Raw genomic sequence first — 12747 nt, 5'->3', positions numbered from 1 at the left:
TCTGTTCGCTCCGGTCCCCAGAGAAGGCGGGGCTCCTGCTGCCCGACCCGGAAGTGCTTCTCTTTTCCGTGGCGGAGGAGGGAGACCACAGAGCCCTGGGTTGTGGAAGAGGTGGCTGTGCCCTGTCATCAGTATGCAGCGATTGCTCTTTCCGCCGTTGAGGGCCTTGAAGGGGAGGCAGTATCTGCCGCTCCTGGCTCCTAGGGCAGCGCCTAGAGCACAGGTACCGCACTGCAGCAGACCCCGAGTCGCGGGAGCGGGGATGGAGTGAAAGGGCCGGGATAAAGATAATGTAGAGCCACACATCACGTTTCCGGAGCTCCTTACAGTGCACTCACAACGCATTTCCTTGTGTTCAGAGCCCCTAGGTTCAGATCTGGACCATTGACCTGCTGTGTGGTATTGGCCAAGTTAATTAAACTTTCTGTTTTTCAATTTCCTTATCTGTAAAATGGGGATAACAATACCTACTTTAAGGTTTGTTATGAGGATTACATTCTTTAATATACATCAGGCCTTTAGCACATGGTAAAAGCTGAGTAATTTTTACCCATATAGTTTATTTTTGCTTAAAAAGTTCCAAGTAGTCAGGTGAGGAAGTATAACTGCATCCTACAGAGAAGGAAATTGAGGCTTAAAGTTACTTTTCTAAAGGTGACTCAGTTAATCAGAAGTAGGAAACCGAGCATGGATCTTTGGACTCATAGGGGTATAGACAGAAGAGGGCATGCATTTGCTTAACTAGTAATTATTGAGTGGTTATTATATATTAGGAACTGGAAAAACAAAGATAAATATTATAAGACTCCTGCCCTGGAGGAAGTCAGTTTATTCATTTGTGAAATCTTTATCATGGTCTCGTTACATAAAGGAACAGTGTTAGAAACAAAGCTAGCAGAAGGGAGAGAGCAAGACTGACCAGACACTGCCATCCCAAAGCTCATAGTTTAGTGGGAGATACAAACAGATGAACCTGAAGGTAGAGTGATGTACTGCATAACAACATTTTGGTCAACAACAGGCCACAGATACAATCATGGTCCCATAAGATTATAATGAAGCTGCCTTTCCAAATGTACCTTTTTTTAAAAAAAAATCTTTTTCTCTAAATTTCTTTTTTAGATACAGGGTTTTACTTTGTCACTCAGGCTGGAGTGCAGTGGCATGATTATAACTCACTGCAGCCTCCAGCTTGGAAATCCTGGGCTCAAGCATCCTCTTGCCTCAGTCACTTAAGTAGCTAAGACTATAAGTGTGTGCCACTGTGCCTAATTTTTGAAAAAATAGAGCTAGGGGGTCTCGCTACGTTGCCCAGGCTGGTCTCGAACTACGGGACTCCAGTGATCCTCTCACCTTGGCCTCCCAAAGCCTTGGGATTATAGGCATGAGCTGTTGCACCTGGCCCCATTTTTAAATCTTTTATACCATATTTTTACTGTAATTTTTCTATGTTTCGATAAATACCATTGTGTTACAGTATTCGATACGTAACATGCCATACAGATTTATAGCCTAAGAGCAATAAGTCATACCCTATAGCTCAGGGGTGTAGTAGGCTATACCATCTAGATTTCTGTAAGTACTTTTTTTTTTTGAGAGATGGAGTCTCACTTCGTCGCCTAGGCTGGAGTGCAGTGGTGAGACCTTGGCTCACTGCAACCTCTGCCTCCCAGGTTGAGGTGATCCTGCTACCTCAGCCTCTCAAGTAGCTGGGATTACAAGCATACACCACCATGCCCAGCTAATTTTTGTGTTTTTGGTAAAGATGGGGTTTCACCACTTTGGCCAGGCTGGTCTTGAACTCCTGACCCAAGTGATCTCCCTGCCTCTGCCTCCCAAAGTGCTGGGATTACAGGTGTGAGTCACCACACCCAGCCTTTAGATTTGTGTAAGTACATTCTACGAGGTTCACACAACGATGAAATTGCTTAAGAACGCATTTCGCAGAACATGTGCCCCTGTTGTTAAGTGATGCTTGACTGTACATTACAGCATATTAAGGGCTGTCCAGTGTGCTGTGGGAGTGACCTATTGCAGACCTTGAAGAGCCTGGGAACACATCCCAGAGGAGGTGACATGTAAGCGGAGATCTGCAGTAGGTATTAATCAGGGGAAAGGAAGTGTACAAGCCAGAGAGAAATCTTTAAAGACCTAGAGGTGAAAGAAAATATTCCATATCTGTAAGTAGAGTGAAGTCTGAGGGAAGTATTCAGAGATGAGAAGATTCATGTAGTTGGGGATAGGTTTGAGTGAGGCTAGATTTGAAAACCAATTGGAAAACCAGCTGGAAGGTTGATGCAGTAATCCAGGTAAGAGATGATGACTTATCAAGACATAGCTGTGGGGATGCTGTGGTACTTCACACTAATCAGAATGAGGTTGAGTGTGGGTAGCAGCCATTCCCTGTTTCTCCAGTTGTAATTTGTCTATCTTGGTCTTTAGTGTGACTGCATCAGGCGCCCTTTGAGGCCAGGGCAATACAGCACCATCTCTGAAGTAGCTTTGCAATCTGGAAGGGGTACAGTGTCCCTTCCCTCAAAGGCTGCTGAGCGGGTGGTGGGCCGATGGCTCCTGGTCTGCAGTGGAACAGTGGCTGGAGCAGTTATTCTTGGTGGAGTAACTAGGTGAGTAATTTGCTCATAGTGAGTCAGGTATTTGGATCATCAGTAGAAGCACAGGTTGACTGAGGAGAAAGGAACTTTTTTTTTTTTTTTTTTTTTTGTTGAGACAAAGTCTCACTCTGTTGGCCAGGCTGGAGTGCAGTGGTGTGATCTCAGCTGACTGCAACCTCCACCTCCTGAGTTCAAGCAATTCTCCTGCCTCAGCCTCCCAAGTAGCTGGGACTAGGCATGCACCACCATATCTGGCTAATTTTTTGTATTTTTAGTAGAGACAGGGTTTCACCATGTTGGCCAGGCTGATCTGAACTCCTGACCTCAGGTGATCTGCCCACCTCGGCCTCCCAAAATGCAGGGATTACAGGCATGAGCCACAGTGTCCAGCTGGAGAAAGGAATTTTACAGAGCATCTAGTCTAGCTCCCTCATTATACAGATGGAGAAACCGAGGCCTTAAAGAAGGAACATGTCTGATGGCTTTCCCTGCCATAGAACAGTTGAGTGTTTTATTAGTAGGAGCCTTCTATAAAGACTGGTTTATGTCTTAACTGGTACCTATGCATTGTTTATGTATCTTTTCTCTTTCAATCAGAGTCCAAGTTTGTCTCAAAACTTTTTTTACAGTTTGTTTGAATTAAACCCAGAGAAGTTCTGTACATCACAATTGGTTCATGTTTCTTAGGTTTGTTTAAATCTATGAAGAGACTATAGATTTAGATACTCCTCTCTTTCCCCCTCTTTTAGTTGCTGAGGAAACTCGAGTCATTTGTCCTATGGTTATGCACAGTCTAGATTTTGCTGATTGCATAACTGTGTGATATTTAACATGTTCCTTTGTCCCCTCTATTTCCTGTGAATGAATAGTTGCTTGATCAGATTCAAATTGGGGATGAGGGAGCAAAATACTTCAGTAGGTGAATAGAACATTCATGAATATCTGGTGTCTATGATAGATGTTAACAGCCATTAATTACCATTGCCTAGATCCATTATTTCATTAGCGTAGCAAAATTATAATATTTTATTAGCTCAACTCTAAAAAGCTTTCCCTCATCATCAATTTGGATATCCCAAGGTATAGTTTGTATAGGAAAGGCAGGATAAATACTTGATTCTTCTTTCCCTTTATTTACCAATTTTCAAAATAATAAATTGGTCCCCCAAATCCTCCAAAGGCAACAAATAAAGCGTTTGAATTTTTAAGGCTCATTATGAGATCATAGGCTCAAACACACTTGATAATGTTTCAGTCCGTTGTGATAATGGTGTTAGTGATTTGCTCAGATTGTCTCATCTTTAGTCAGTGGGCATCTCCTGAAATTGGCTCTAGTGACTTTTTGGCAGGGCCCTAATTACCTCTGATAGCTTCCTTACTTTCTAGTATGACAAGATGTTCCAAGCTCATCTTGTACATTTCTTGCCTCAGGCCTAAAATCAGCCTTTTACTTTAGGAATCCTAATTCCTTTTGGTGAAAAAGTTTCTAGTTTTAATCAAATGTGTCTTCCTCAAATTCTCTTCACATTCCACGTCCCTTATTTCAAAATACCTTATGTGTTATATATGTTGTTATGAGCAAGTGCAACAAATTTGAATTTTATTGTCTTTAAATTCACCCAAGAATCTAAACCTGTATACATGTAACAGATCTCTTTTCCCTAGGTAAGGAATGTTGGTTATGCATTTAGAACACATTTCTTTGGCTGTAGGGGTTGATTTTGCCTGTCGAGGAATGCTAGTGAAAGGAAGAATTGGGGGGAAAAAAAAAAGAATTGGGGAGAGTTGAATAAAAGGATTGAGAGAATATAAGGGTAAATAAATTTTTACCTGATGGCAGCTGTTTCTGACAAAATTCTAAGCAGTAAGAGAGAAATGTCTCAAAAGAGGAAACAAGGAAACAATGTGTTTACCTTTAACGAGGTTAAGTTCAGATCCACTTGTTGCTATAAACCTTTTGTGAGTAATCCAGCCTCACGCATATACCCCAAAATTTCTTTCCTATCCTAAGGTTGACAGAGTCTGGCCTCTCGATGGTAGATTGGCATTTAATAAAGGAGATGAAGCCACCTACAAGCCAAGAGGAATGGGAAGCAGAATTCCAAAGATACCAGCAATTTCCAGAATTTAAAATGTAAGTATTAGAGAAAATTAGGTAAACATCCCAGTAGGCCCATTTGATCTTTTGCACTTAAACCCTTCAGAATGGTTAGATTATTTTATGATCTTCGGTTCAGTTATGTTTAGTCAGCTTGTCTTCTAAGCCTCCAAATCCAAAGTCATCCTGAGGTCACTGATGAGGAAGAGGGCAGACCTACCAAGTTGCAGGACTGAGAAAGAAAGTTTTTGCATTCCGTAAGAAAATAAAAATCAGAAGGATGTTTCCTCCTCCTCCTTTTTTGACTTTCCATTTCACCCAGCTTGAATCATGATATGACACTGACAGAATTCAAGTTCATCTGGTACATGGAGTACTCACACCGAATGTGGGGTCGCCTTGTAGGCCTTGTGTACATCCTGCCTGCTGCCTACTTATGGAGAAAGGGCTGGCTCAGCCGTGGCATGAAAGGACGTGTTCTTGCTCTCTGTGGCCTCGTCTGCTTCCAGGTAAGATTTATTCAAGGTTGAGAAATCAGAAATGCTCTCAGGAGCTTCCTAGTTGGCAATTTTTTTTTTTTTTTTTTTTTTGAGTTGGAGTCTCGCTGTGTCACCCAGGCTGGAGTGCAGTGGCGCATGATCTTGACTCACTGCAAGCTCCGCCTCCCAGGTTCACACCATTCTCCTGCCTCAGCCTCCCGGTAGCTGGGACTACAGGTGCCTGCCACTACACCTGGCTAATTTTTTGTATTTTTAGTAGAGACGGGGTTTCACCATGTTACCCAGGATGGTCTCGATCTCCTGACCTCGTGATCTGCCTGCCTTGGCCTCCCAAAGTGCTGGGATTACAGGCGTGAGCCACCACGCCCGGCCCCAGTTGGCATTGTTTTTAAGGAAATAATCTCTGAGGCACTTTAATAGAGTAGGTAAGAGCATGCATTTTAGTGTCACAGGCCTAGCTTCAAGTCCCAGCTCTGACACTTAGATTAAATTACCTAACCTCTGAAAGCTATGATTTCTTTACCTGTAAATGGGGATAATAACAATGCCACCATGTACAGTTGTGTAAATATTAAATGAGATAATCCATATTTAAAGTACTTAACTTAGTGCCTGGAATCAGTAAGCACTCAGTAGTATATTTTCATGTGCTGCAAGATGTAGTTTGTTTCCCATCATGGGTGTCTCCCTAGGTTCTTGTCTCTTCTCTTTTTCTAACTTGTCTGCTATAGGAAAGTGGGATCCCCATGCTAGAATGCTACAGAAGCATACAGGAAAATTCCAAAAGAGAGAAACACTTTGTGGGATGAAGGATTGTAGAATACCCTGTAGCTGAGAGATATTCAGATATAAATGGCAATTAAAATCATGTAAGTTGAGCGCCTCTTAAGGAAAGACTCCCACAGTTAACAGGTTAGTACTGCTAGAATGAAAAAAAAAAATTTGGGTGAAACAGCCAGAAATTAAGAGAGAAGACACACAGGAGTATTTGGGTCAAGGTTTAGAGATCCTAAAGGAGATTATCAGGGCATCAAAGAAACATCATCAAAATTTAATCAGGAGGAAGCTAATTGGTTAATTTAACTCAGAAGTGGTAAGAAAATGAGCCAGTTAGAAGGGATTAAGGCCGGGTGCAGTGGCTCACACCTGTAATCCCAACACTTTTGGAAGCCAAGGTGGGGGATCAGGAGTTCCAGACCAGCCTGGCCAACATGGTAAAACCCTGTCTCTACCTAAAATACCAAAATTAGCTGGGCGCGCTGGTGTGGGCCTGTAGTCCCAGCTGTTTGGGAGACTGAGGCAGAAGAATTGCTTGAACCCAGGAGGCGGAGGTTGCAGTGAGCCAAGAGGTTGCACCACTGCACTCCAGCCTGGGCAACAGAGCAAGACTCTGTCTCAAAAATAAATAAATAAATAAAGAAGGGATTAAGGAGGGAGATGAGAGAGAAGAAATAGAGGCAGCAGAAACAATAATCAAAGTCTAATAGTAACCAGAGAAAGGCACATAGAACAAAATGAAAGTTAACATTTTAGAATTAGAAAAACAAGCCAACACTGAAAACAGACTATTAGGGAGGCAGAAATTGAAGATGTCAGATAAAGTATGGGAGAAGAAAGTGGGCTAGTGAATCAACTGTGTACGTCTTCATCTTTCAATGTCTCTTGCAGATGAAATCAAGGTAATTAGAATTTCCAGGGTAATCTTGAAAGGGGAGAGAAATGCCCAAAAAGATTTCCTGAAGAGTATATATTTAGAAGTGGCAGAGTCTACCTCTTTGACCTGATTCTACTTGAGCTGGGCAAGTGGGAGTGAAAGGGCTGTCTTATCTCATATGATTGGAACTGACAATTGTTTGGTTAATTGAAAAAGCCAGTTAAAGCAGAGAATCATAGAGTATGATACATAACATAAACTTTTAAACTTAAATCTGTACATTCATTACCAATTTTTACAAAATCAAGGCCTTTTCTTTGACTATGTATCCCCAGATTGGCATTCAACTGCAGGTTTCTTATATCCCCATAAACTGTGGTTTTGCTTAAAGAGGAGTGGGAACTTAGATATTTGCAAAGCGATCTGCATGCAAAACCTTATTGATTTTTATGATTTTCCCCTGAAACTTTTATAATTGTCTTATTCCAACTTAACTTGACAGTAGATGTTTTTAAGCATTTACCTTTATTAAGTTTCTCCAAAACATTCAATCTAGTTTTATGAGATATATCCATGGACCTTTTTTTTTTTTAAAGCTCATCAGCTATTGTTAGTGTTAGTGTGTTTTATGCATGGCCCAAGACAATTCTTCTTCCGGTGTGGCTTCTGATCGAAATAGTAGTTAAGTATTAATGGTGATATGTGAAGAATTGTGGATAAATCATGAATCTTGGGACACTGCTTATTGGAGAGGGTATGGAAAGAGGAGGGGTGGGGTAGAGAGTACTCCTGATAGCTCATTTCCTCAGTAAAGTTGAATAGATCAGGCTGGGTGTGGTGGCTCACGCCTGTAATATCAGCACTTTGGGAGGCTGAGGCGGGCGGATCACGAGGTCAAGAGATTGACACCATCTGGCCAACATGGTGAAACCCCATCTCTACTAAAAATACAAAAATTAGCTGGGTGTGGTGATGCACAACTGTAGTCCCAGCCACTTGGGAGGCTGAGGCAGGAGAATCACTTGAACCCGGGAGGCGGAGGTTGCAGTGAGCCAAGATCCCACCACTGCACTCCAGCCTGGTGACAGAGCGAGACTCTGTCTCAAAAAAACAACAACAAAAAAGAAAGTTGAACAGATGATTTTAACTTGTTTTGTTTGCTTCATCTCCTGGGGGTTCTAGGGTCTGTTGGGATGGTATATGGTGAAAAGTGGACTAGAAGAAAAATCAGACTCCCATGACATCCCTCGGGTCAGTCAGTACCGCCTCGCTGCCCACCTGGGATCAGCCCTGGTTCTTTATTGTGCCAGCTTGTGGACCTCACTGTCACTGCTACTCCCTCCACACAAGGTAAGAGTTGTGTGCAAATATCTGTCTTCAAGACCCCGCTTTCAATTCTTTTGGATATATATCTAGAAGTAGAATTGCTGGATCATATAGGAGTTGAATATTTTGCCAACATTTTCTATTGGCAAAGGTGAAACAAATTGAAAAATAGAGTGGGAGGGAGTACCAACAACAAGAAATATCCCAGTTGCTTTACCTCTGACTCCCAGAAGGGATGGTGGATGGCAACGTGAGAAAGATCAGAACAGAGGTGTTTCTGAACTTCTGGTGTGGACAAGAGCCATATTGTTCGTTAAATGCGGACCTGCCAGTTAAGTCTAATAATATAGTAAACCTTAGTGATTTTGTCTGAAGTATTTTTCTGTCTGCTGATTAAAGGAAAGTACTAGTTTTTCATTTTATGCTTTGATTTAAAAGCAAGGTATAACATTTTTTGGGGCCTTCATTAATAATAGAGGTCCCAAGACACCACACCCTTATAGGACATTTTTTTTCCCCTAGAATTTTTTTTAAAATGAGTCTTGGTCAGGCGCGGTGGCTCACGCCTGTAATCCCAGCACTTTGGGAGGCAGAGGCAGGCAGATCACCTGAGGTTGGGAGTTTGAGACCAGCCTGACCAACCTGGAGAAACCCCATCTCTGCTAAAAATACAAAATTAGCCAGCCGTGGTGGCGCATGCCTGTAATCCCAGCTACTCGAGAGGCTGAGGCAGGAGAATTGCTTGAATCCGGGAGGCAGAGGTTGCAGTGAGCTGAGGTGGCACCATTGCAGTCTAGCCTGGGCAACAAGAGCGAAATTCTATCTCAAAAAAAAAAAAAAATGAGTCTTATATTAGGTATTGAAATCATTGGTTGACCTGAGTAAGCTGTTCTTGGAGAAAAGTTTGAGATGACAGCAGGACTCTTGAGTCGAATCATCCATTAGGTACTTGGAGCTAGTAGCTAGATCCCAGTAAGGACTGGACGTATTGTCTTGGCAGTCATTCCCACAGAGAAGCCAAATTGGGTTGAAATATTGATACAGTAGACAACCACTGAATAATTCCACATCTGAAAAATAAGGAATTATTTGAAAGTCTCCTGACTTTCAAAGCTGCAACCTCCACCTCCTGGGTTCAAGCAATTCTTCAGCCTCAGCCTCCCGAGTAGCTGGGACTACAGGCGCACACCACCATGCTCGGCTAATGTTTTGTATTTTTAGTAGAGACAGGGTTTCACCACGTTGGCCAGGGTGCTCTTGAACTCCTGACCTCAGGTGATCCACCCACCTCGGCCTCCCAAAGTGCTGGGATTACAGGTGTGAGCCACCGTGCCCGTCAAAGCCAAACTTCTAAAATGAATTCATTTTAATTCAGACTTCTAAAATGAATTCATTTTGCCTGCGTCTATAGCTGCTGCTTCTGACAATCTATTTCTTCTTTTCAATCCCTGTAATTATCTTCCTCACCCAACCCAATACATACATACACACTCACACATTTACCCACACTTACACATAAACCCACACACTCTTGCTACTGAAATTGTACTCTTAAAGGTTACTGATGACTTTATCAATTGTTTTTCTCTGTTTGTTTAGATTCACCTAATTACAAAAAGGATTTGAGATGCTAGCCAATGAGCCATATAGTGCTATGCTGTCCAATACAGTAGCTACTAGCTACATATGGCTATTTAAATTTTAACTAATTAAGGCTGGGCACGATGGCTCACACCTGTAATCCCAGCACTTTGGGAGGCTGAGGTGGGTGGATCGTTTGAGGTCAGGAGTTCGAGACCAGCCTGGCCAACATAGTGAAACTCCCATCTCTACTAAAAGTTAAAAAATTAGCTGGGCAATAGTGGCATGCACCTGTAATCCTAGCTACTTGGGAGGCTGAGGCAGGAGAATCGCTTGAGCCTGGGAGGTGGAGGTTGCAGTGAGCCAAGATTGTGCCACTGCACTCCAGTCTGGGTGACAAAGTGAGAAAAAAAATTTTTTTAATGAAATAAAATTTATTTACATAAGCTTTTTGTTTACTTAAACTTTATATTTAAATAAAATTAATTTTTTATTTAATTTTCAGTCACACTGGCCATGTTTCAAGCTCTCCTTAGGTAGATTGTAGAACTTTTCCATCATCACAGAAAGTTCTATTGGACAGTGCTGATATACTGTCCTATAATATGTTAGTAATGATACCTAACTTTTCATATAGTAGAGTGTAAGCCATTTGAGGGTAGCATAGTCACCTGTTTATAAAGTTCTTATTCATATTTGATGATTCACTTATTAGTATTAGAAGTTGGTAATAAGAATAAAAACAAATTTTGATTTTATCAAAAACACTAAATGCAGGAATCTCTAAGCACTTTATGCAATTTTGATTCTGACTATATTTGCTAAACACTAATATCACACACATGAAAATCCAGTCCTGATCTTAAGCTACATCCTTTCAACCGTGATGAAGCATTGTTTCCTGAATAATGTAAATCATTCAGTTTTTGAACAGATACATAATGAGTATCTATGTGCCAATCACTAGGCTAAGATTGCTCTAGTAAAAAAGATGGCAGCTCCTGCCTTCACAAAACTTATGGGGTAGAAGGGAAAACAGATAGTAATGTATAATTACAATAAAATACAGTGCATGTTGGAACAGAATATCTGCCGGGAGTACTTAACCTAGTCTAGGGGTCAGCGAAGATCTGATCTTAATTTGTCACTTGGGTTTGGCCTTGGAGATCTTTGCTGCCTCTCATTGTTCCTGCAACACAGTTTAACTGAATGATTTTTTTTCTTATTTAGATGCCTGAAACCCGCCAACTCCTACAGTTGAGACGATTTGCTCATGGAACAGCAGGTCTGGTCTTCCTTACGGCCCTCTCAGGTAGGACTCAGCTCGTCAAAGATGACCTGTTTGCATTGCACTCTAAGCTGGAACCTCTTGCCTAATGCTTTGCCCCTTCCTCCTGCATCTTTATATTTCCTTTTCACATCTGTTTCTCTCATTCCCACTATCTTCACCCTCTGTTTCCTGTTCCTTTCTCTCTTCCAAAAATTCTACTTTACTGTCAATTGAACAAAAATATTGAACATCTACCTAGATTCAGATGGCCTAGGTTCAAATCCTGGCTTCACTACCTGTGAACTATATGACCTTTGCAAGCTCTGTAACCTGTCTGGGACTTAGAGACCTTATCTATAAAATGGAGATTACGACAACAGTATGACTGCTAAATGTGAAATGTGTAGAATAGTTGTTGGCATGTAGCAAAGGCTATATAAGTGTTAGCTGTTACTATATATAAACATTATTGTTATCATCACATTACATCAAGATGGGTCAGACAAAAGGCTTCCCCACAGAGATGGTTGCAGGTGGAGAGTTCATTGGCACAGAGAGACCAACACAGGATTTTTTCATTCTTTTTTTTGAGGCTGAGTCTCACTCTGTTGCCCAGGCTGGAGTGCAGTGGCTTAATCTCAGCTCACTGCAACCTCTGCCTCCCTAAATCCAAGTGATTCTCGTGCCTCAGCCTCCCGAGTAGCTAAGACTACAGGTGCACAACACCACGCCCAGCTGATTTTTGTATTTTTAGTAGAGATGGGGTTTCACCATGTTGGCCAGGCTGGCCTTGAACTTCTGACCTCAGGTGATCCACCTGCCTTAGCTTCCCAAAGTGCTGGGATTACAGGCATGAGCTACCATGCCTGGCTGTTTTCATACTTTAAACCACACTTCCACCTCTGCTGCTCTCATTCTAGAACTGCACTATCCAGTAGAAGAGCCTGTAGCCTCATGTGGATATTTAAACTTAAATTAATTAAGGTTAAATAAAATTTAAAATTTAGTTCTTCAGTCACACTAGCAACATTTCAGATGCTCCACAGGCACATGTGGCTAGGGGCTAGTATATTGGATGGCACAAATGTAGAATACTTCCACTCTCACAGAAAGTTCTATTGATAGTACTGCTCTGGAATAAAAATAATATTGATTCAAACCAAGAGAGCCACCCAACACTTTTATTTTTGGCATAAGAGCATGAATTTTTACTTCATAAGGGACATTTAAAAAAAATATGGAGTGGGTTGGGCATGGTGGCTCACACCTGTAATTCCAGCATTTGGGATGCTGAGGCAGGTAGATTGCTTGAGCCAGGGAGTTCAAGACCAGCCTGGGCAACATGGTGAAACCTCGTCTCTACAAAAAATACAAAAATTAGCCATGTGTGGTGGTATTCACCTGTAGTCTCAGCTACTCAGGGGGCTGAGATGGGAGGATTGCTTGAGCCCAGGAGGTCGAGGCTGCAGTGAGCCGAGATTGCACTGCTGCACTCGAGCCAGGGTGACAGAGCAAGACCCTGACTCAAAAAAAGAAAAAAAGGCTAGGCGTGGTGGCTCATGCCTGTAATCCCAGCACTTTGGGAGGCTGAGGCAGGCAGATCACCTGAGGTTGGGAGTTCGAGACCAGCCTGGTCAACGTGGTGAAACCTCGTCTCTACCAAAGGGCGGGCACCTATAGTCCCAGCTACTCGGGAGGCTGAGGCA

At 42.2% G+C, this 12747-nt stretch overlaps 1 protein-coding gene across 5 annotated transcripts in view; it reads left to right on the top strand.

Annotated features, from left to right (window-relative positions):
* The first annotated feature begins 2 nt into the window (after window positions 1-2).
* COX15 (COX15 homolog, cytochrome c oxidase assembly protein (yeast)) overlaps window positions 3-12747 on the top strand; it is a 37185-nt gene continuing 24440 nt past the window's right edge. For 2 of the 5 annotated variants that reach the window (XM_009245700.4, XM_063727131.1), the window contains exons 1-6: window positions 47-223; window positions 2443-2624; window positions 4624-4746; window positions 5033-5219; window positions 8047-8214; window positions 11002-11083. In XM_009245700.4, the coding sequence (XP_009243975.1) occupies window positions 134-223; window positions 2443-2624; window positions 4624-4746; window positions 5033-5219; window positions 8047-8214; window positions 11002-11083 (832 nt within the window). In that variant the 5' untranslated portion in view covers window positions 47-133. 5 annotated transcript variants of the gene reach the window in all.

This window comes from Pongo abelii, chromosome 8 (genome assembly GCF_028885655.2).
Source record: "Pongo abelii isolate AG06213 chromosome 8, NHGRI_mPonAbe1-v2.0_pri, whole genome shotgun sequence".
In the NCBI taxonomy this organism is placed as follows: domain Eukaryota; kingdom Metazoa; phylum Chordata; class Mammalia; order Primates; family Hominidae; genus Pongo; species Pongo abelii.
This window is presented reverse-complemented; position numbering and strand designations above follow the sequence as displayed.